Below are 24,419 nucleotides of genomic sequence, written 5' to 3'. Positions count from 1 at the left end.
TTTTTAAAAGTAAATGTGACTTTTTAAAATGACAGTTTTAGCAAAACTATGTTAACTTTCTTATAATATTTTTGTAGAAAACTGAAATATATTTTGTGAAAAGTATATTGCCAAAAGTAGAATTTTCATTTAGGAAAAAAAGCTATGCACATTTGGCTTATTGATTCCTTTCTTTATTTCCGTATTAGCCACAGTCCCCACCCTTAACCCCTACTAGTTTATTCACATCCAGTACTCCTAATGGGTCCCAGTTTCTCACATTCTCCATTGAGCCCGTGCATTATTGTATGAATGAAATAAAAACAGGGAAGCCCAGAATTCCTTCTTTCAGAAGTCTCAAAAGAGGGGTAAGTTTAATACTGGGTTAAAATGCATGATGGCCTATTGTGTGTGTAGTGTGGCTTTTAATACTCTCCACCCTCATTATAAGGCTCTCTCCTCTAAACATGTAGTTGAAAACACCACAGAATTAAGTATAGCTGCCCACAAGTTAAAACAACTCCTCTTTATAGCATTTGCAATGCTCAACCATAAAAGAATAATGGTATTATAAAGAGGGTGCTGGGTACAGTCATACGAGCTATTTTTTTTGTTTATGTGAAGTCATATGTCCACCATTGTCTTGTAATGTATTTACATTTTTAAGACTTTCAGTAATTTGTCACTGGAGTTACTCATGTAATAATTTGTCACTAATGATGACTTCTGCAAATTTATAAAGTATTATTTTATTGGCAAAAAAAATCAAATTCAATTTCAATTTGAATTACCCTACTTTCAGAAGCATAAAACAATTTCCAATAGTTAAATTAAAAAACTCAATGATAAGCATGTTAAACATCAAGATTATAGATCAAATTAAGATAATATATTAGAAAGTATTTTGTAAATTGTAAAGCCTATGAAAATATTAGATATCATTGAGTAGTTGTTACATGGAATTTGTTTTCTTAAAGTATTTTTTTATCATATTTTTCTTTAGTTTTTTCAATAGGCTAATCTTCGGCATTTACTTTAACGATACCCTGCAAATGAAAAGTTTTAGAATAGTAAAAAGGAAATATAAAGCTTTTTTTTTTTTTTTAAGCAACAACTGTTAATACTACTGATAAATTATTGTTACTTCATTGTTAGGCTAATTTCTCTTGTTTATGATCTGATTTTAAGGGCATGTTTGTAATATTCATAGCCCATAATTTAGATACATTTAGGAGATCTATATGAGCATTTGTTTGGGTATATGAAAAACATACAGATGTAATGACCCACAGATAGAACTCAGAGTCTGTGATTGTCATAGGCAGTCTTGTCATTAACAGCAGTACATACACTCCTGGACTCACACTTCCTCGCAGTCCCCCTCTTTTCCTCCCTCTCCGGCTTCTCCCCCATTTCTCTGTTCCTTTCCCTCTTCTCTCCCTTTCATTTATTTCTTCTCTTCTCTTTCCTTCTCTGTCTAGCCTGCATGTTTTTCTTTTTGTAGCCCTTTCTGTCTTCACATTGCTTGAGTTGGGTTTCTCTTTTGACCACATGTGCAAGATATATTAATTCAGGGCAAGGTTACGTTATTATTTACATTTCCATTAAAACAATACGACAGACTTGATGTAAGCAGCGCAGCAGAAATGTCCTAGTGTATTACATTCCTTCCGGGGCTTCGTTTTTCCCTGACACAAACTTCTTTGCATCTCCCTTACTTAATTCTGTATGTGGGTGATATTATAGGTTAATTCAGGATGTTTTGAAAAGTCCCTGTGAATGAATCAGTATTATACCTACAGGCACTACAGACTCACCTTTAAAAGCTTTTATCATTTGTTTGAAAGACTTTATTTAAGAAATCATATTTGGGGTTCTGTTGCCTAAGTTGTGAGGGTAGAATGAATTCCTATCTTTCTTCTCTGTGATGATTTAGACTTGATTAAATATTATGCTGTAAGATAAATCATGAGAAATTACTATTTAGTAGCCATATTTTTTGTAATCACTCAGGCCCGGTGACAGTACCCTATACAGCGTAGTCATGGAGCTAAGAAGTAAATTTAATTCTGTGAAAAAAGTTTGGGCAGTTAGAACTGTGAGCCCTGGAGAGAGAAGCTTAGATGTGTGACATCTTCATTCTTATTGAATAAATCCCTAGGTAGAATTTGATATTTATAGAGCCTAAGAGTATCTGTGTAGTCATGTCATTATTTATTGTATTTCCACACACTGCTTTAATTTTAAATATTAGTACACTGGGCGGGGGTCCAGTTCCAGAAGGCGAGAATGATCCCATTTTTATTATTAGTTATCATGCAAAGGAAAAAAGCAACATGCAAGGTAGAAAATGTGACAGAGAAACCTCCTAGATACTGGAGAATAGAGCCGGAAGTAAAGTTTTACCCTGGCAATGAGAAGTTTCTATTTTAATTGGTTTTTGGTAATTTAAAGCTACCTTTTCTTTACACATAAGAATTTTCTCAATATAGAAACATCCAGAAAGAAGAAGATAAGCTTTAAGAAGCCAGTTTATGTGTTTTTTCATGGATTTACATGTAGGTCCATTAAACTTGCGAAGTATCAAGGTTTCTTGAAGCTGGTGAGTTGTACCATTCAAATCACAAACTCTTGAACTAGATTTGTCATTTTTTTCCAAAACCCTCATTAGGCTTTTCTAAAAAATTGTAATTATTTTTCTTTCATTCTTAAGAAAACCTAGTGTATATAGTTCCCAGTATCTTTAAGGATATGAGAAATGCTATTTTGGACCAATGTCTTTGAATTTGATGCTGGTACTGGTAGATCCTTTCCGAGGAATGAGGGTCTATACTTTGCTTTTGTGACATCAACATCTAACCATTAATAGATATTTGATGCACATTCACACTTAACTTCCTAATAGAGAAATGGATAATTTTAACTCTCTCACTACTTTATTGGAGCATACTGCGTACGCCTCTTTTTGGGGAAGTGTATTTATCTAGCAGTAACAAGTCTGTTTTCTGTCTAAGTTATTCACGAGCCTAGAGACTCCTGGAGTAATTTTTGTAAGCTTTTATTTATCCAGGATATAGTTCTCAGGATTTTCCTATTTTAAAATTAAATATACCTAATAATTTTAATTGCCTGATTTCTTTTTTAGCTTCCTGGTATATTTATTAAGATCCAATAGTTATGTGAAATTTTCCAGTTATAGAGATATGAAAATTGCCATTGATGGTATAGTATTTCTCTTTTGGACCTGGATTACCTAAAAAAAGACACAATATATTTTCTAATATATTACAAAGAACTTGAGTTTTTATATCCCCAAATCTAAGAATGATGAACTGTAAATTTATTTTCTAATTGGTAGTAAAACTAGGTTAGCTAAAAACTGAAACATTTGTATTTCAGTTATAGTTATCTTAATGTTTTCTCTAAAACATATTGATACAGAAACTGAAAAAATAATTTGTATGACTAAGAATTTAGCTCGTGGAAATTATCATAAAAGATAAATTCAAATACTTTACATATTTTGTTTCTTGTCCCCTATATGATTTTGTTTTAATAATACTTACAGAAAACCATAAATATCTTTTTAAAATTTAAACCTAATCTTATCAGGAATTTTGTCATAGCAAAATAAGTTGTGGTTTTTGTGCCTGGAAACTACTGACAGTCTAAAGAATGTTAAGCTTAATTTTGGAAGAAAATGGATAGCAAATGTCACCTTTTCTTATCATCATAACCATTAATATATATGGCAAATTCATCAGAGATAAGGGGTAGATATTTTTGTCAGCTATTTATTATGATCTATATATTTTTTGTGAAATTCTGCCTGTTGTCCTCCACATTCTCTAAAACATGAGTTAGAAAACAGACAATTAAAATTTTTAGGGACTCCTAAACAAATGTAATGAATGTAAAGATTAATTTTGTAAAGCTCTACTGCGTGTTATGGCTCACAATGTGTTTGTGTGTGTAGGCTTGTGTGCATATCACGTGTACACATGTGTTTAGTTGCTTAGTTGCGATGCTAGATAAATGCAATGCCAGTTGCAGGACCCTAGTGGCCCACGGAACGGAATGTGGGTCATATATACCTATGCATATATAAATGTACACAGTATAAGAGCACTCTTTGGCTATGCCATTCCATATTTTCAGAAAGAATACATTTTAACCAACTTTCTAAATATTGAAGTTATGTGCTTTAGTGTTGCTTTTCAAGCATATGGATTTCAGAATGAAAACTGAAAAATAGAAGCTATGTCTTCAAAGCAAAATTCAACCCATATATTTGTGTGTATCGGAAGTATGTATGGGAAACTCGAATCTGTGTGACTCATTATTTTGATAACAATGTGTTTTCTAATGTGTCCGTACATTAAAAATAGTACCTTAAGATGAAAGTAGAAATGTTACCCTTACCTACCCCATGACATGTTTAAATTCATACATTTTTTGAATATAAAAATCCAGAAAATGGTGTTTTGTTTAATGCTTTGGGAAGAGTGTTCCATTCTTTTATACCACGTATGAGATTTCTTTTAAAATAGCCAATGTTAGGTCTTTTATATTCAGCTTTTCAAATATTGTATTTAGGGAATGAAGAGCTGTCTAAGTGAAATCCACTTATATAACATTCTCTTTGAAAGGAGAAAACACTTGATTACTGACAGAATGATTGCTATTTACTTTTGAGTTTTAGTTGTACTTAGAAAATATCTGCCCATTATCATCAGTGTATTTTTTTTTTTTTTTTGCGAGTAATTTACTTTCCCAAAAATGTAGTTAAAATTTTTTTTCTGGCATAATTGTTTGGATTGTGAAATGTACTTGATTTAATATTTATTGTTAAAAAAGTATAACTTATTGCATCTTCTGTACTATGGTTTCATGTGAATAATATACCATTTCTTTCTGTTTTCCGTTGAACTATTCAGTGGTCGGTGAAGATGGTAAGCCTTATGTGGTGATCTATATACTGTGCCAACATTAAATGATCACAAAACATTGTTTTGTTTAATTCAAAACAAGTGGTAAGGTTCATCCCCACATGTTAACTTTGTATTTGTCTTTTCTTTTTATAATTTAATCCATAGTCCACCACATGCCAGTACCTCTCTGATATCATAAAATTTAAAAATAATGTGGTTAACTGTAACTCATCAAGTTCTTAAGTGTTGTTGGGATTAGGTGGAGTCTTTGTCATGTTACAGAGAATAAAATTAGAGTTAAACATCATTTTAGAAGTTAACATGGTAAAACAAAAGTTTGTTTTTACGAGGGAAATTAAACAAAAATGATTTTTCTGAGTTTTGATTGTGGCTCAGCAGTAACAAATCCGACTAGTATCCGTGAGGATGTGGGTTTGATCCCTGGCCTTGCTCAGTGGGTTAAGGGTCCGGAGCTGCAGTTTAAGTTGCAGATGCAGCTCAGATTTGGGGTTTTTGTGGCTGTGGCGTAGGCCAGCTGCTGCAGCTTCAATTGGACCCCTGCCTGGAAACTTCCATGTGCCACAGATATGGCCCTAAAAGACGAAAACCAACCAAACAAAACCATTTAAAAATGTTTTTTTCCAAATATTCTTTAAAAAGATCATATAAATTTTATTGGTAGTTTATCACAAAAATCATTAGATTTTCCAAAAAATTAAAAAAAAAAAAGATTTCATGCTAGTTTCATTAGAGTCAGTGCTTTCTTATTCTGTACTACCAAATAGGAATAAAAGCATAAATCTAAATACTGTGTATGTGCATGGGTGGGTATGGGTGTATGTGATACGCCTTTATACACATGTTTCAAACAAATTAATGGAACTATATTGTAAAAACCTAACATAAAAAATTGTTGGGTGCTTGCATAGATTCTCATTTTTGGAAAATAGAGCAGTCTTTTTCAGAGTCGTAACAGTTTGGCCTTTTATGAATTCCCGTGTAATTAGAGATGCTTTTCAATGTCTGAGTCTTTTTTACAGCCATAGGAAATAGAGTTTAGTTCTCATATTCTATTAAGGACTAGGGTTTAATGTCAGAATGGGATATCTGAACTGGAAGTCTCTAGCTATCTACTGTTAATAAATTTGAGAACAAAGTTTGATTAAGGATAAGTAGAAATCTGAAGGATTTACTTGCATGATTGTGAGTTTGTTATAAGACTACCAAAAAGCCATATTGGATTGTATTTTTTCATTTCATTAAATACTTTTTTCAACAATTTCAGAAATATTTTTAAAAATGTAAATTAGAAAGTTTTGTCTTTGGCACAGACAGTACAATGGTTTTCAAACTGTTATACTTGTACCCCCAATTAGATTGAATCTGACAACTTATATTGATAACTGACAACTAAATTTAAAGGTGTCTTATAGGAAATTTTGCCATTTGTTTATTTAGGTCAGATTTGGTTGACTGACAGATTATTTCTGGTGACTGGTAGATTAAAAAAACAAAAGCCATTTAGACAAGATATCCTCTTTTTTTAAGGCAGGCTTGTTGAATGTAATGCTCTCAGGCCATTTGCAGAAACTTTTGTCATCAATTAAATGTTACATTTGATTATGGCTTATCTGAAAAATGAGTTTTATCTCTTTTGAAAGTAGGGGAAGCATTCTTAAAGATAGTGAAATAAAGCTATTTAGATATGTTTTAGGTAGGCATAAATGGTTCAAGGTGTTGGGATGCATTTGTTTTGGGAGCTCATTTCAGCCACACTTAAAAAAATTGAACTTGCAAATTCTTAAAATCCCCTTTTTAAAAAGAAAGGAGTTCCCATTGTGGCTTAGCAGTAACAAACCCGACTAGTATCCATGAGGACACGGGTTTCTCTGGCCCTGCTCAGTGGGTTAAGGATCCAGCGTTTTACTGTGAGCTGTGGTGCTGGTGGCAGACATGGCTCAGATTTGGCATTGCTGTGGCTGTGGTGCAGTTCTGATTTGACCCCTAGCCTGGCAGCTTCCATGTGCCACAGGTGCGGCCCCAAAAGAAAAAAAAATGAAGAATGATAGTTTTCATCATTTTTTAGTATATAAAATCATACATAATATGTGCTCATGTTAATTGGAATCAGTTGCTAATATTGGCTTGGTTGTGTAATCTCTAATAAGATCTAATAAGATAACAAAATCTCTAATAAGATAACTAAGGTAACAGTGTCATGATTAACATTTAAGAGGAGAAGAACATCATTTAAATTAGAAGTTTACATCTAAATACTAGGACTTTTTCTTAAATGGTATAGGTTTTTGAATATCAAAACATTAAAAAATGTTAGACATCAAGCATCCTTCTTAAAGACAGATTATATCTTTCTTTGGATTATATCTTTATTTCAGGAACAACTGAGATGTGTTACTTGGTTGTAAATAAAGGGTAATTGAAACTAAATTTCTCTGGAATGTAATTTCTACTTAGATTTTCACTCAGTGGTTAGTTCTACCTTTTATTTTTTAATGATCAAGTGTGTTTTGGTTCTAATGAATGGTTTAATAAATATAATCATTCAGAGACTGTGTGACATTAAAATATATTTCATTAATTAGATTTTCTTATGAGGTAAGTTACTTAAATATATAAACTTTTCATATTTTCAGTCTGAACATTTGTAATATCCTGTCACAGCAGTGGATTTGATTTGGGAATGTGGTGTAATATGTTATATATAAAATAGTACTTTGTATAGGTGAGAAATGTTATGTGTTTCCATTTTGTTGTTGTGGCTGTAAGAAGGTTCATTTGTATTTATTGTAACTCTGCCAAGGCCTGAATATAATGTGATACTGGTAGTTACCAGTTATCTGTATCTGGAGATATTTTGACTTAATTCTATTTCATGATTTTATAAACTGACTGGACTGTGAGCTCTTTCTTCAGTACAATTGTTTTAATTAATATACAGTCTGTAGTTTTCCTTTTCTTAAAGGAAAACTTTGAAGTTAAAATTTCAAATTGAGATATATTCTTACTTTATATTGGATATATATTAGAAATAAAATTCTGTGAAAATGTCTTTTATAATGATTTAGATTCTCTTTGCAGGGCCCAGCACTAGAAGATTTCAGTCATCTGCCACCAGAACAGAGACGTAAAAAACTACAGCAGCGCATTGATGAACTTAACAGAGAGCTACAAAAAGAATCAGACCAAAAGTACTTTCCCATTAAGTCCTCTCTACCATTATTATTCCTTTAGGGACTACTTTGAATGATGTGTTTCAATCTAATGCTTAAAAGGCTTAATAATTACACATCCAAATTGAAATACTTTTGAGGGAAAAATATATTCTTAATCTTTGGAAAATTGTGTGGTTGCTCTTTCACATTTTTTTTTTCTTCGCTTTTTGCCTTTTCTAGGACTGCACCTGAGGCATATGGAGGTTCCCAGGCTAGGGGTCGAATCAGAGCTATGGCTGCCGGCCTACGCCAGGACCACAGCAACTTGGGATCCGAGCCACAACTGCAACCTACACCACAGCTACGGCAACGCCGGATCCCTGGCCCACTGAGCGAGGCCAGGGGCTGAACCCGCAACCTCGTGGTTCCTAGTGGGATTTGTTAACCACTGAGCCATGATGGAACTCCTCTCTCACATTTTTTTAAATGAAGTGTTAGAGAGTTTCTTTTACTTATTGGATGCTAATAGTATATATATGTGCCTTCCATAATTTGCAAAATAGTTGGATGACACACTATCAAGGGTAGTTTCACCAACACTCAACTACCTCGTGTACTTTGATATATTTTTATTTTGCTTTGGTGTATAAATTGAGCTCAGTAGAAACCTGAGGCTAAATTATTTTTTTTCACTCATGGCTTTAATTTTTTTCTTTCCTTTTTTTTTTTTTGGTCTTTTTAGGTTTGCACTGGCGGCATGTGGAGGTTCCCAGGCTAGGGGTCCAATCAGAGCTGTAGCTGCCGGCCTGCACCAGAGCCACAGCAACGCCAGATCCAAGCCGCCTCTGTGCACTACACCACAGCTCTCCACAATGCCAGATCCTTAACCCACCAAGTGAGGCCAGGGATTGAACCTGCAACCCCATGGTTCCTAATCAGATTTGTTTCTGCTGTGCCACGGTGGGAACTCCTTTTTTTTTTTTTTTTTTCTCGATTTTATGAAATAAATGTTTCTTTTAGTTCAATTTTGTTTTAATGAATATAAAGATTTATATATGATGAATCACTGATTATTTTAGTGGATTGGTGAGCTACTGTCTGTAGTTACACTGAGGATAAAATTGGAGCTTAAACTCTGACATGAATGATAGCAGGTTTTGTTTTTTGTTTTTTTAATTATAGTTGATTTGTGTACAGCAGAGTGGTTCATATTTCATATATACATACACTTTTTCATATTTTCATATTCTTTTCCATTATGGTTTATTATAGGATATTGAATGTAGTTCCCTGTGCTATACAGTAGGACCTTGTTGTTTATCTGTTTATGTGTAGTAGTTTATATCTGCTAATCCCAAACTCCTAATTTATCCCTCCCTCTTCCCTTTTGGTAACCCTAAGTTTTTTTTCCATGTCTGTGAGTTGGTTTCTGTTTTGTAAATAAGTTCATTTGTATCATATTTTAGATTCCACATGTAACTGATGCATGATGTTTGTCTTTCTCTGTCTGGCTTACTTTACTTAGTATGATAATCTAGGTCCATCCAGAGTGATTGAAGTTTTTTTGTTAATAATTGTACGTCAAGTGTGATGGGGTGTTTAACCATAAGTGAAATACTGCAATCCAGCCGATTCTCATTATTTGCAGTAGTTATGTTCTATAATGTCACTGTGAACACTGAATTGGTGAATACTGAAATGGGAAATAAAGGTTTAGGTTCCCGTTGCCGCTGTATACAACATTTTTGTTAACTGATTTATATCTAACCTTGTCTTAAATTTTGTATTTAAGGACACATTATTTAATATTATCATTGGTTCATCAACTTTGAACTCAGGGCCAATAGCACTAAAATTTGTGCCTGAGCAAAGCTCACCTGGCACATGTATTTTCTCCATAAGGCACCTCACAGTTTTCTTGCACTTAGGAACTCTAGAGAGTAGCACTTTAAGCACCATTGCTTAGTAGCTATTTTAAACAGAAAAATCACCCAAAAAGACCACAAAAATGAAGACAAACAACCTCCCCCCCCCCCCCCCAAAAAAAACATGGCCCTAAATAGACCACAAAAAGACACTTCTTCAGAGTATCTGGAACTTTGAAAGAAAGAGGACTGGAGTTTCAGATTTGAGAATCATCTGAAGATAGAGGATATTATAACAGTCAATTATGTATTAATAGAACTGGAAAAAACAGAGTTCCTGCAGTGGCACAGTGGGTTAAGAATCCCACTGCAGTGGCTTGGGTCACTGCAGAGGTGTGGGTTTGATCCCCAGCCCTGCACAGCGGGTTAAAGCAGCTGGTGTTGCCACACCTGTGGCTTGAATTCAGTTCCTGGCCTAAGAACTTCCGTATGCTGCAGACATGGCCATAAAATAGAAAAAACAAACAAACAAAAACAGACAAAACAAAGCCATAAGAGAGCCATCCTTAAGAAGAAGAACTATAGGATAGGATAAGAAATCTGTCAATTTATGTAACACACTGAACAAAAGAAGAAGGAGCCAGTGAGGGAGATAATGAGACAGTAGAGGTGAAGGGAAGGGAAAGGAAAATGTAACCTCAAGGAGATCAAGAAAGAAAAACGTGTTAAGGAGTGTTAGTAATGTCAAGTGTTAGGAGAAAGGAGAACTTACTGAGGCATCCGAATCTGTAGTGATATCAGAGGAGTGAAAAGGACTTGAATTTAGAGGGAGATGGGCAAGTTAACGATGGCCTAGAGGAGCCGGGGAGGCCGGTGATGCTGTAAACGTGGGTGAAGCAACACCAGGAGAATAGTGTGTCTAGATGGGATATAATGAGTTTGCTCTGGGATATGGTGAGAATATTGAGGAATATTCTTCCAGCTTTGATTAAATCTATGTAATCTCATTGAGGAAGCAAGACATTAGGAAATCTTTTTTAAAAATTCTGAATGTTTTAAAAGACTGTCTCCATAAATTACTAAACATACACATTATCGACTTTGTGCAGGTGGGCTTTAATCAGGCCATGTTTGCTTAAACTCAGATAGGACTCTTTTAAGAGTAGGGTGCATATAAGTCCCCAGAATCAAATGAAACTCTTTTATCTGGAACATGTGAAGTGAATATTTAATTTCGTGGTTACTTTCTTACTTTCAGAGAAGCACTCAACAAAATGAAAGATGTGTATGAGAAAAATCCGCAAATGGGGGATCCAGGGAGTTTGCAGCCTAAATTAGCAGAGACCATGAATAACATTGACCGCCTGCGAATGGAAATCCACAAAAATGAGGTAGATTTGTTATTTAGCAGTTGTCTAAGATAAATTCCTTTTTATAAACTTCACTATGATAGGTTGGTTTTTGCTAGAATTTATCTTCAAATATTTATTTAATGTTACGGTTTATGATCTGAAAGTAAGTTGTCATTTGGTATATAATCATTAGAATTAGTCCTTCATTGACTTTTTTCTCCTTATTTAAAATTTTACGTAAAACTCAATATTTATACTATTTTCAAAATCAGATGTAAAGTTGATCATTGACCAGATTGGAATAAAGGTTTCCCTTCTCTTAAGAATTACATAATCATGAAGACTCAAAGCACATTTTAAATGTGGAGCATCTTAGGAGCTTTCAAATATATTTATTGAGCTCAGTTTTACTTATTTTCTCCCGAAGGCTTGGCTCTCTGAAGTTGAAGGCAAAACAGGCGGAAGAGGAGACAGAAGGCATAGCAGTGACATAAATCACCTTGTAACGCAGGGACGAGAAAGGTTATTTTTTTTGCATTTTATTTGTATTTCTTCTTTTCCACACTTTTCTTGCTTTGTGTTCTAACGTCTCTGTTTTCCTGATTTAACAAGCTTGGCTTTTAATAACTCAATCTTTGAACCTAAATTTTCTGTTTCTTTACAGTAGCCACTGGTGAAGTGTGAGATTTCACATTGCTGCTCAGTTCTAGTTTGTCATACATCTAAAAACAGAAGTAGGAATTTGGAAGATTCTTGAAGTTTTAGTCTGGAAACATAGGCTCCTCAGGCCTGCAAAGATTTCCTTAAGATTTAGATGAAGTTGGGTAGTTAGTGCCAAAACCAAACACAAACAAACAAAAACCTGTCAAATTGCTCAGAGTTTTGCAAAGGAAAAAAATGCGTATTTTTAGATTGAATTGGAGCTTCCAAAAGGCATTTTGTAAGTTGCCATACTTTCATACCATTTGTGACATTTTCTCCCTTTGAGCAGTATTTTGCCCCCTCATCATAAAATGCAACAAATGAGAATTCATGTTAAAGAGGAATTTGAGAGATCTAGTATCAAATCTTGGTTTACTACCTAATTACATTGTAATTTGAGCAACTTCTTTTTTTTTTCCTTTTTATGACTACACTTGTGGCTTATCGAAGTTCCTGGGCTAGGGGTCGAACTGAAGTCGAATCTGTGACCTATGCCGCGGTTTGCAGCAACGCTGGATCCTTAACCCACTGAGTGAGGTCAGGAATCGAACCCTCATTCTCATGGACACTATGTCCAGTTCCTAATCTGCTGAGCCACAACAAGAACTCTGCAAATTCATTTTTGATGCTCCCTGAATTTTAGTTTCTTAAAATATAAAATAAAGCTTAAAATACCTACTATACAGACTTGTTATTGATAAATGAAATAATGTACATAAAGTACTTTAATAAAATAACCTGGTAATAGTATGTGCCTTAAAATATTAATTCTGGAGTTCCCATCGTGGCGCAGTGGTTAACGAATCCGACTAGGAAGCATGAGGTTGCAGGTTCGGTCCCTGCCCTTGCTCAGTGGGTTAAGGATCCAGCGTTGCCATGAGCTGTGGTGTAGGTTGCAGACGAGGCTCGGATCCCGCGTTGCTGTGGCTCTGGCGTAGGCCGGTGGCTGCAGCTCCGATAAGACCCCTAGCCTGGGAACCTACATATGCCGTGGGAGCGGCCCAAAGAAATAGCCAAAAAAAAAAAAAAGTTAATTTTTCCTTCTCCTCTTCTCTTTCTCTTGATTATCACTTTTTGAATGAGTATATACCCGTAATATATCAAGAGATACTCAAAGATACAGTGGTTTTTGTTAGGAGGTAAAATCTAGATTAAAATAATCTGTCTGGTTTGTGTTATTGAGAACTTGGCTTCCAGGCATCCTGAAAGTGCTGCTGAGTCTAACTGTATGAATTTTCCTGTTATTAAAATCTTATTAGTGATTTGATTCTTTAGCAAAATTATTAACGTTTTTCTCTGTTTGAATTAAGAAGTTTTAAAGAAAAAAAAACACCTTTGGATTTTCTTAGTAATTTCCCTGTTAACATGATTAATTGGAAATTAATTTTATTAGGAGTCTTTTGGTCTTCAGTGACAGAATGAATACTTATCCTGGCTTAAACTGAAAAGGAATTTTATTGGCTGCCTTCAGGGAGAGCTTGATCCAGAAACTCAGATGATATCTTCAGGACTCCATTTTTCTCCCCCTCAAAGTTCTGCCTTCTGCTTCGTTGGCTTCATTTAAGGCTCTATGGTGATCTTCCAAAGCTCTAGACTCATAGTTCTCCAGGTTTAAGTCCAGGGGAAGAGGAAGGGAACTTCACTTTCAGCAATCCCAAGCACACATCTCTGTGCATCTCTTCTGTCTTACTGGGTTACGTGCCTACTAGTGACTGTTCACTCTGGTCATACAAGTTCTCTGCTGTGGTGGACCTCTGGATCCAGGACAGAGGGACTCCACCTGAAGCCTGTGAGCTGAGCAGGCTCCAAGAAATTTTAGGGTTCTTTTCCAAAAAGAGGGGTGATGAATCTGGGATGGTAAAAGCCAGTGTCCATGGCATTTTTCCATTTTATATTTGGATCTAGTGATAATGAGACATACTTACTGAATAGATGCTAGGAGCCTAGAACACTGTAATCTTTTAATTTTAGGAAATTCAACAAAGAAGCATTTCAAATTAGAAGATTATATATATATATCAACATTGAAGAAACAAAAGGCTTAATTTGAAACTGTCATTGATATTGGACTCTCTGATTGATCCTGAGGAGGTCAGCGTGTAGATAATTTCGAAAGGTTCTCATGTTTGTAATACTTGATCAGAGATGGTTTTGTTTTACAGTCCTGAGGGAAGTTACACTGACGATGCAAACCAAGAGGTCCGTGGGCCCCCCCAGCAGCACGGCCACCACAGTGAGTTTGATGACGAATTTGAAGATGATGACCCCTTGCCTGCTATTGGACACTGCAAAGCTATCTACCCTTTTGATGGTATGATTTTCTTAAGATATTTGACAAAGTTGGTTCCTTAGAGGCTGCGTACACCGAGTCATGCACGTGTGTCTTTATAGCTAAATAAGAAAACCATGATTCCCAGAAAGTTATAATCTCAGTTTCTCAGCATGAATGTTTTTAACTGTACTACATAGAGATTTTTCTTCCATACCTGACATTGAAAGAAAATGACCTATGTGATCAGCATCCTAATAAAGAGGATTATTTAATTATCAACTTCAGTTGATAGAGGATTTCCCACAGAGACCTTACTCATGTGCTTAGCAGCATTGAGGCCGCTTGAGCATGTAGCTCAGCCCACAAAGCGGAAGGCTGGTAGCTGTCACCTCGTGCTCTTCCTTGTGACTGCTGACATTAAGAGATGAGGCAGCTGGCATAGCTGAGTGGCACCACCCTATCCTGACTCAGGAGGTCGTACTTTGAGTAGCGGGAAGGAGAGCATGTGGTAGCTCCTGATTACGCCAGCCCTTCCCCTGTGACAGCTGGAGAACGAAGCCTGTGAGGTGGGAAGCCGTCGTGGCCCCCTCTCTCAGGTTTTTCGTCATCCTTTCCTCTCTTTGACTTTGAAAAATTCTTCCCTTCGTTTCCCAGAGGAGCAGAGTGACATCTTCACAGAGTTGGTATAAAATGGCACTTGGTTGAAGGTCCTGCCCCACCCATCCATTGCACTGATTTTTAACTTGAGTAGTTACTCTTCATTCCGAGAAAAAGAATTTTAAATCAGATCGTGCTGTGTTGTACTACAGAGAGTAAGGGAGCAGTTGAGCCTGTGTTAAATGAAGAGTCATTTGTGAGCATCCTTACTGCTCAGTAGGTTGGGTGTGGTTGAGGGACTGGGAGGAAAGAGCCGTGAGGCTGATGAGGAAGTTGTGCTTTGTGGCTCTGATCATTCTGCTTCTGTTCCTCCCATCACCAGAGGTGAACCTGTACCCTCCTCTGCTCTCTCTTCCGCGTATGTTCTTGCCTTCTTTCTTCCAGTCCTCTTCACTGTCTTGTTACTGCTTTCCTGATCTAAACTTCATGAATTTTCTAGATAGCAATGCCACTCCAATTTGGGCAGGGAGTTGGAGTCAGCATGCCCTGTCAAATCATACAGTGTGGCTGTAGCTCAGACACTTGCTGTGTTCCGTGTGCCGATGTTAATACCAGCCCCACGGGGTTGGTGTGCAGTCAGGTGAGATGCGTGTCGGAAGGTGTTGGGTAAACTCCAGAGCATCATGGGGGCATTGGTAGTGAGAGTCAGTGAGCTTGTAGTTCATTGAATTCAGGTAGCGTTTCGGGTTGTTTTGTGTTATATTTGTAACTTTTATTCAGAATTATTGCTGTCCTTCAATTATGCTTGTGCTGTGGAAACTCTCGTTTAGGACATAATGAAGGTACTCTGGCAATGAAAGAAGGCGAAGTTCTGTACATTATTGAGGAGGACAAAGGTGATGGATGGACAAGAGCCCGGAGACAGAACGGCGAAGAGGGCTACGTGCCCACGTCATACATAGACGTAACTCTAGAGAGAAACAGTAAAGGTGCAGTAACTTACATCTAAACTAACCAGGCAGCCTGTAGCATGTATGGCGTAGGAACGAGAACATAAAGTGAAAACACATCCAGTGGGTGGGAAAACGTGAGACACCTTAAAGAGCATCCAAGCTTTGTTGTCGACTCTGAGCTGAGTGTAGGCTCGATCTTAGAGATGTGAACATTACCGCAAGAAGCTGTTCTCGTGATGCTTTACCGTTTGAGTGATGTTGCTGTGAAGCTTTTAATTGATGCCTTTTGCTTTATGTCCTGCTTAAGTCTGTGTGAAGGGTTTGTGTTTTTCTGCCTTATAGGTCAGATTATTTGATCTATTGGGCAGGAATCCATAGACAGAAAGCTCCCCACCCCACACTCTGCTTCAGGAAACACTGTGATGTAGTGAATTCAGATAAAGTAAAACTGCTCTGAAATGCCTGCACGAAAAAGCAGCTGCGCAGAAGAGTGATGTGGTCCAAGGAGTTTGAATTTGCAGCTGTGGGTTCTAGGCAAAAAAAAAAGTAATAATGGTTGGCTAATCAGATAAAAATAGAGTCATTTTCATCTTAGGAAGAGAACAGGCACCTAGCACATAATCTGTTCTAGAAGAAGTGCAGGCTCATCAAGAGACATGCAAAATAAACCAGCCTGGTCTAGCTCTGAAGTGAAGGAAATGACTCTTTTTTAAAGATCTGAGAGTATTTTCAGGTTTTCTAGTAATTTTCAGTAATGTACAAGCTTTCTTCCAAGTTAATGCTTGTGTTTTTCCTTGAGAAATACCGCTTTAGTGACACTAGCCTCTGGCAATTAGATGTAGAAAAGTGGATTCTAAATAAAGATAGAGGGAATCTTTCATGGAGGGGAAGTACTGGCACATTTTACTTTGAAAGGAAAATGACTTTTTTTGACTCACTGGGTTGGAGGAATGTATCTGTACCATCACTGAGGGAGGGCCTTTGCTAGTTTTAGCTGAATCACCGGTCATTAGCATAGTTTTTGTTCCCAGTTAATTTTAATATGCATTTGTTGGAAACCCCGAGCCATCCAGAATTGTGCAGGCTAGTTGTGCAAAGGGAGGACGCCGTTAGAGACGGGTCCTTAATTTTGCTCGTGTTCCAACATTTTCCGGTGCTTTTAATAGCTGGCTATGAAATGATTTTAGAGACATGTGCGCTGGACGCCTCTTTTGGCCTTACCAAAGGTCTTCAGTAATTGTTCTTTTCTTTTTCCTCCTGGACTGCAGGTTCCTGAAGAGGGTTTCTGAGGAAGTGGGCCAGATGTGGAAGGAGGTTACATGCAGCTGCTTTGGGGGAGGGAGGAGAGGTGTCAGGCGTGGAGAGAGAGAGAAGCAAGTTGCATGAGTGCATGCAGACATGATTATTTTTTACTAACTTCATTAGCATTTCCATACGTTGTTAAAAACAATCATTATAATGCCAACCCTTAAATTCGTCATTTACAGTTGCTCACGTAAAAGGAAAAAAGACACCTTTTTTTCCCCGTTTATTTTTCTGATGTCCAAATCAGAAAGAGTGCAGAGCTGTCATTCAGTCTGTCTTAACAGCTGGCTGTCCCAACAGGACCGCCTCCGTCCCAGCTCTCTCTCGATTGGCTTCTCGACCCATTGTCTGTTAGAGTCCTTGCCATTTGTCAGCGTCTGCCCGTGCCACCTCTGTGCTTGCTAACACCCCCCTGCATGTCTAGAGGGATGGAGTTTAGATTTTTCAGGCATGCCTTTAAGATCCCTTGTTCCTGTCGAAGCTTTTGTTTTGTTTTACACTTGTAGCACTCATCACTCTGTCAGACACCTCCAGCACGAATGTTCCCATCGTAGTGTTTGTGTGCGCTGCTGTAACTTCCCCACTGCAGAACATTCCAGTTTGGGCATTGTGAAGACGTAGTTGTGAACCCGAAGTGTTTATGACCGGAAAAAGAACCATCTCTGCTCTAGCCTACAGCCCGGTTGAAGGAGCTCTTTGAAACGTGATACACCTTTGGCACCTCAGTCTGGGAAGACTCTGTAGTTAGCACTGAAATCCTGGCATGATAAACCCAGAGGATCCGCACCCCTCAAGACCGAGGACTGGCGTCAGAAGTCAGCTGCTTCCATTCAAACGCTGCCTTAAACTAGAGTGCCTGCATCTGTTGATGGCCAACACTACCGCTCAGTATCCCACAAAGGGCTTCGTGTGTCAGCTCAGTGCGACCTCCTTGAACTCGGCAGAGCTGCCGCGGCTGCCGACCCAACCTCGGTAGGTGGCTCTTAGAGCTCTACCGTGTTTGATGGTGCATCTTCAAATTTCTGCATCAAACTAAAGATGTGTCCAAGTCCATTTTACTCAGTGTTTTCATGAGTTTTGTGGTCCTCTCCCCCCACTGTTTTTTAATTTGGGGTTACCCTGTTCTCATTTAATTATTATAGTGATAGTCTGCTTCCAAGTGATGATTTTGTTTGAACCAGATAAAATTTAGTGAAACTTTGTAATGATCTATGTGCACTTTTACTTGTAAAATGGGAATTTCTGTATGTTTATACTTGTAAATATAATCGTCCTTAGTGCTCCTATTGCTCCTGTTGTCCCGGCTCGCATTTGTGCTTCTGTTCATGACTTGTATCCTAACTGGTTTCTTAGTGGTGGTTAATGAGGAGGGGTTGGGGGCGGGGGGATATTTGTAACATGGAAGCTTCATTAATTTGGTTCTTTACTGTTCTGAAGGAAGAAAGAGAACGTGAAATGGTCTGTGTATTGTTGGATTTTAAGCAATATTTTAGAAGCTGTGTGACTGCTTTAATAATGTTCCCCAGTGTTGTTTGAATCGTACTGCCAGTTATACTAAAGACGAATGACGTTGCGTGGAAGGTGACGCCTTCGTAAGATCAAGTTCGCCCCGTTACACAGCCGACATAGAGTGTATGACCCTTAAGGCTAGTAAGCTAGGACGTTTTAGATTTTAATTCTCGTTACAGGGTTATTTATATAATGTGACATTATTCAATACTGACAGACTACGTACGGTAGTTTTAAAATCCAGTGCTGTTTTTATTTTAAAGGTTAGCAGTGAAGAGGAAATGTGACCTGACCGTGCAGGCGTCTGTACAAAGCGTGCAGGGCTTGTGGGTCTGTGGTCTGACAGCCACAGAGGGCAAAGTTTAAGGCTTTCTTGTGAGGACTGACTGTTCTTCTCAAGCTACTGTTTGTTTTCCTTGAAGCAGGATTTGCTTCCGTAGGAGGCAGTTCCTTCATGTGGGATAGTGCAACCTGTTTATCACGTAGGAAAGACATTTGTACTTGCACAGTTTAAATCATTCTTAAATTTTGAACATGTGAATTGTCCAAAAGAAATCTTTAGTTTTTCAGTAATTTTTACTCTTTGTGCCCACATTGATTTCCTAATGTAAATGCTCTGTTTGAGATAGTGTTCTCTGTTGAGAATATTTTCATGGAATAAAACAATCTTTTCATGGTCGGTTAAGCTGTGTAGAGTTATCTCTTACTGCCGTGTGAACGAAAGAGATGTGATGGTTTTGTTCCTGAATGTGCTCATCCTAAGTCCCGGGTCACGCAAAGCAGGTGACCGGGTCCCCTCCGTGCTTGGGCATCTGTGTTGGGCCACCGTTTTGCAAAGGAGTTTCAAAATTTTTCTTCTGGTTTTAATTTCTCTCAAGCTTTCCTGAAGGGAAAAAAATAACTTTCTTTAGAGCGAGTTTAAATCGAGGTAAGAGTTGGGACTTTGTAGAATGTTTCTTCTACAGTTGCTGGGTCACACGTGCTTCGATTTTACACTGTCCTACCCTGCGCATCCATCAGAATCGTCCCTTTACTGCATAGCTCCCTCTAGCCTCTGGCTGGTCGGCGTTTCCTGTGCTGCTGCTTGGGTTCCCGATCGGTCAGAGAGTGTCTCCGTGCCATCTCGAAACACGGAGAAGGAAGATGGCCACAGTTAATGTCACAGCTGTGACTTGAGGAAATCAGTTCCAGGAGATTCATCTTTTTAAAATGGCAAGTATGGAACTTTGACTAGTCTTCTAGAAACACTAAAAGGGAAGAAAACTTAGGGTCGATCCCAAACAAGATGGGTTCCAAGTGTTGGTACGAAAATTTAGAGATCCATCCAAGACTGGAACTAGGGACACACACAAGGGGAAATAGCAGGAAAACAGTGTCAGCCAAAAAACTCAACAATGAAAAGGACTTTTACTGTCTGAACTGAGATCAGGGGCGTCAAATCCCACGTGGCAGGGAAAGATAACATCCTCATAACAATGTGAAGAGGAAAGGGATCTTCAGACTCGGTGAAAAGGATAGATTTTTTTCTTTGTGAAGAAGCTGTTAATTAGTTCCGGTGAGAAGATACTGCAAAAAACACCAAACTTACTTCATTGAGCTCATATACCTGGGATCAAATATGTCTCTTAGTCACTGTCTGTAATCTAAGAAACTGTAGAAAATAGAGATGCCAAAAGATTGGGGTATGGGAAATACAAATTTCGAAGAGTAAATTCTGGGACGTTTGACGCCTCTTGAGAGTACTTGATAATCTTGTCAGCCTTTTAAAGGAGGTTTAGGAGAAAGTGTAGTGGGCGACTGACCTAAAAATAATTCACATCAAACTCGCCTCCTTTCTTTTTTTAAAGTACAAACGGGGAACTATGTATGCATTATTGTCTTGATTTCAGCACAGTTGCGGTAACTGACAGGGGCTCTTACTCATTTTTGGGAGACCGTGATGGCATTGTTGTGGAGGATGGGAGCTCGTGGTGAGCTGACTCGGTAAACCCCAAGCAGAACCCCGGAGGAGCGCTCTAGTGGAAGATGTGAACGTTAGGAACTGTGGTGAAATAAACAGACGCCTATCAACTTAAAAAATAGGAAATTATCGCCTTCAAAGATAATCAAGATCCTGATTTTATTTTATTTATTTAATTTTTTTTTTTACGGCTGCACCTACAGCATATGGAAGTTCCCAGGCAGGGGCCAAATTGGAGCTGTAGCTGCTGGCCTGCACCACAGCCACAGCAATGTCTAATCCAAGCCATATCTGCCACCTCCCCTGCAGCTTGCGGGAATGTCAGATCCTTAACCCACTGAGCAAGGCCAAGGATTGAACCAGCATCCTCACGGAGACGCTGTTGGGTTCGTAACTTGCTGAGCCTTAATGGGACCTCCTATCCTGAATTTTATATGTATTGTTGCTTTTTTTTTTTCTTTGCCATTTTGCCACATGAATATTTTTTCTAAACCGATGAGCTTTCCATGTTTTTTTGTTGGTTTTGGCTGCACCTGCAACATGTGAAAGATCCTGAGTTAGGGATTGAACCCCTCCCCACAGCAGCTATCCGAGCCACTGCAGTGAATATGCTAGATCCTAACCTTTAGCACAATAGAAGAACTCCATCCATGGTCTTGAGCTCTGGAAAGATGGTGTCATACTCTGTTATGAGCAGGGCTGTTACCACCACAACTTTAAAAAAAAATTTTTTTTCTGTCTTTTTTAGGGCTGCACCCACAGCGTATGGAACTTCCCAGGCTAGGGGTTGAATCAGAGCTACAGCTCCCGGCCTATACCACAGTCACAGCAACGCCAGATCCAAGCGGCACCTGCGACCTACACCACAGCTCACGGCAATGCCATATCCTTAACCTGCTGAGCGAGGCGAGGGATCAAACCCACATCCTCATGGATGCCAGTCAGATTCGTTTCTGCTGAGCCATGATGGGAACGGCTGATCCTGCTACAATTAATGCTATATATTGAGGTATTTCCTTACTGGTTGGTAAAAAAATCTGAAAAGTAGTAGAACAAGTTAATTAAGTTTCAGCATATGTGATACATCTCAGAAATGACACATGACACTTCTGTTTGAGCTCTGGGAACAAAGCTGCAGTGCTTGTTACTGTAAACGTACTGTTATTTCAGGCCTTGGGGGATTTATTGAACCGGAGAGTGACCTGGCCAACTAAGCTGAGGAAGACCTGTTTAATCCTCCAAAGAAATGCCTCTCCATCCTGCTCTGGGATGGAGAGAAGACACGTCTCAGTTCTGGTGGCACTACCAGCCTTTGTTTAATCCCCAGAGAGTGTGTATGCTAAGTGACAGCATGACCCCTGCTCTACAGGTCCCCCTGTCCTCTCACTTCCTGGGCACGTGAAGCTCCTTGGTCTCAGGGCCCTTGGAAGCGCCAGTAGACCTGCTCAGTGTTTACTCTCTTCGCCTTCTCCTTTGTCCTGCCCTGTAACCAGCGCTAGTCATTCATTGCTGCTTTCCTGGTTGGCCAGTGTTGGTGACACAGTCTTGGGTGTGGAATGAGACAGACGTGAAACACAAGGTCCCAGTGCTGACAACCAAGAGCATCAATCCCCACCCACCTTCCTCCCTCTTCCCCACTTTCTCCGCTGTCTTTCCTCTAACTGGGAGCTCCTGCCACTGGCTCTTGGCATGTAGCCCACGTCCAGATGGTACTGTTCTGTCCAGTGAGGTGAGACGGGTCAGCTGCGTGTCCTAGCTCTTCAGGTGCCAGACAGCACATTAGCAAATTAATAACTAGCAACTGATGGGGAAATCCCCGAGTTTGCAGCCCTGTATTAACTCATGGAGGGATTGTTTAGCTGGTGACAGCCACGTCAAAAAAATAATACCAACCCAGGTATTTAATCAAGTTATTTGGAAGTTCTTAGGGATTGGTGACATGTGCTTTTTTTTTTTTTTTTTTTTCCCCATTGCATTGCCACACCCATGGCATATGTAAGTGCTCAGGCTAGGGGTTGAATCAAAGCTGCAACTGCTGGCTTATGCCACCAGCAACAGCAACGTGAAATCTGAACTGAATCTGTGACCTATGGCCACAGCTTGTGGCAGTGCCGGATCCTTAACCCACTGAGCGAGGCCAGGGATCCAACCCGAATCCTCATGGATACCAATCGGGTTCCTTTTTTTTTTTTTTGTCTTTTTAGTGCAGCATATGGAGGTTAGCAGGCTAGGGGTTGACTTGGAGCAGTAGCCTCTGGGCTATGCCACAGCCATAGCCACGTGGGATCTGAGCTGCATCTGCAACTTATACCGCAGCTTACGGCAAGCCCGGATCCTTAACCCACTGAGCGAGGCCAGGGATGGAACCCGAATCCTCATGGATACTAGTCAGATTCGTTTCCACTGCTCCACAACGGGAAATCCCACTGGCCGGGTTTTAATGCTGAGCCACGACGGGAACTCCTGATTTGTGTTACTTTTATCACTTGATAAGCTGTTTAATTATGTAATTTATTTAAAGAATAAAGGGGACTGTTTTACACATTGGTTTATGTATTATTAACATCCCACTGTTAAATATTTAGAATATTACATGGTATCTTCCAAGATTTCTTTTTCACTCATCAGTATTCTCAGATTTATCCAGGTTAAGGCATAGTTCATTTTGCTGTGTAGGGTGCTCCATTACATCAAGACACAGAATTCATCCCTTCTCCTGTTGGACACTTGGACTATTTCCTGAACTTCGCTGGTGTAAACAGTGTTCTTATGCACATCCATGTGCGCATTCACTGATGGTTCTTTAAGATCTATACCTAGGGATGAGCTAACGGGTTAGAACTACCTTCGGTTTAATTCAGTTTTTCGATTTCCCCTTAAAAATGCAACATTTTTCCACACCTCCAAGTTGTGTAGAGCATTATTTATGTTCCATGTCCCGGTCAACAATTTAGGAGCAAAAGTTCAAAAAAAATTTTGTTTACAGTTTAATGGTTATAAAGTAGCATTTCACTGTAGTCTTAATTTTTCTTTTTTTTTGTCCTTTTGACTCTTAGGGCTGCACTGGCGGCATATGGAGGTTCCCAGGCTAGGGGTCGAATCGGAGCTGTAGCTGCCGGCCTACACCACAGCCACAGCAACGCCAGATCCTTAACCCACTGAGTGAGGCCAGGGATTGAACCTGCATCCTCATGGATGCTTGTCAGGTTCGTTAACCACTGAGCCACAACGGGAACTCTTTAATTTGCTTTTTCTTGATTATTGATGAAGTTGAACATCTTATTTCCTGTATATGTTTCCTCTTGTGTGAAAAGCCTATTTATGTCTTTTGCCCATTTTTTTCCTCTGGCTGGTTGTCTTTCTATATCTATTCGTGGGTGTTCTTTTTGTAGGAAGGGTGTAATGGTTATCGCTTGCTGTGGAACACAGCAGGTGACTCTGGCTTGGAGTTTCTCAGGAGATTGCAGTCAAGCTCTTGACCAGGGTTGCAACCGTCTCAAAGCTTTGACTCGGGCCAGAGAGGGTCCACGTCCACCATCACTCACGTGGTGCGGGGCCTCAGGTCCCTGCCGCGTGGCCCTCTTCACACCGTGGCCTCTTGCTTTTCCCAGTGACTGATTCAAGAGAGGAGAACTCCAGACGGAATCTGCAGCGTCTTCTGACCTCATCTCAGATGAGTACCAGCACCTCCTCCCACTCGGGGATGCACACCAACCGTGGTGCACGTGGGAGGGCACAGCACGGGGTGCGAGCGTCACGGCAGGGGCAGCTGGGGTCTGCTGGGAGGCTGCTTGTCACCCCTTTGTGTGTTGCTAATAGCT

General features: G+C 39.0%; 1 protein-coding gene across 2 annotated transcripts in view; it reads left to right on the top strand.

Annotated features, from left to right (window-relative positions):
• Nucleotides 1–19,323, top strand: part of FNBP1L (formin binding protein 1 like) — a 106,409-nt gene extending 87,086 nt beyond the window's left edge. Inside the window, exons 10-15 of one of the 2 annotated variants that reach the window (XM_047785278.1) lie at nucleotides 8,010–8,119; nucleotides 11,207–11,339; nucleotides 11,728–11,822; nucleotides 14,165–14,313; nucleotides 15,702–15,860; nucleotides 17,093–19,323. In XM_047785278.1, the coding sequence (XP_047641234.1) occupies nucleotides 8,010–8,119; nucleotides 11,207–11,339; nucleotides 11,728–11,822; nucleotides 14,165–14,313; nucleotides 15,702–15,860; nucleotides 17,093–17,100 (654 nt within the window). In that variant the 3' untranslated portion in view covers nucleotides 17,101–19,323. Of the gene's footprint in view, nucleotides 1–8,009; nucleotides 8,120–11,206; nucleotides 11,340–11,727; nucleotides 11,823–14,164; nucleotides 14,314–15,701 lie in introns of both variants that reach the window. The other variant, XM_047785277.1, reaches the window with a different exon arrangement.
• The last annotated feature ends 5,096 nt before the right edge of the window (nucleotides 19,324–24,419 follow it).

This window comes from Phacochoerus africanus, chromosome 6, assembly GCF_016906955.1.
Source record: "Phacochoerus africanus isolate WHEZ1 chromosome 6, ROS_Pafr_v1, whole genome shotgun sequence".
Classification (NCBI taxonomy): domain Eukaryota; kingdom Metazoa; phylum Chordata; class Mammalia; order Artiodactyla; family Suidae; genus Phacochoerus; species Phacochoerus africanus.
Note: the sequence above shows the minus strand (reverse complement) of the source record. Positions and strands in the feature narration are given on the sequence as shown.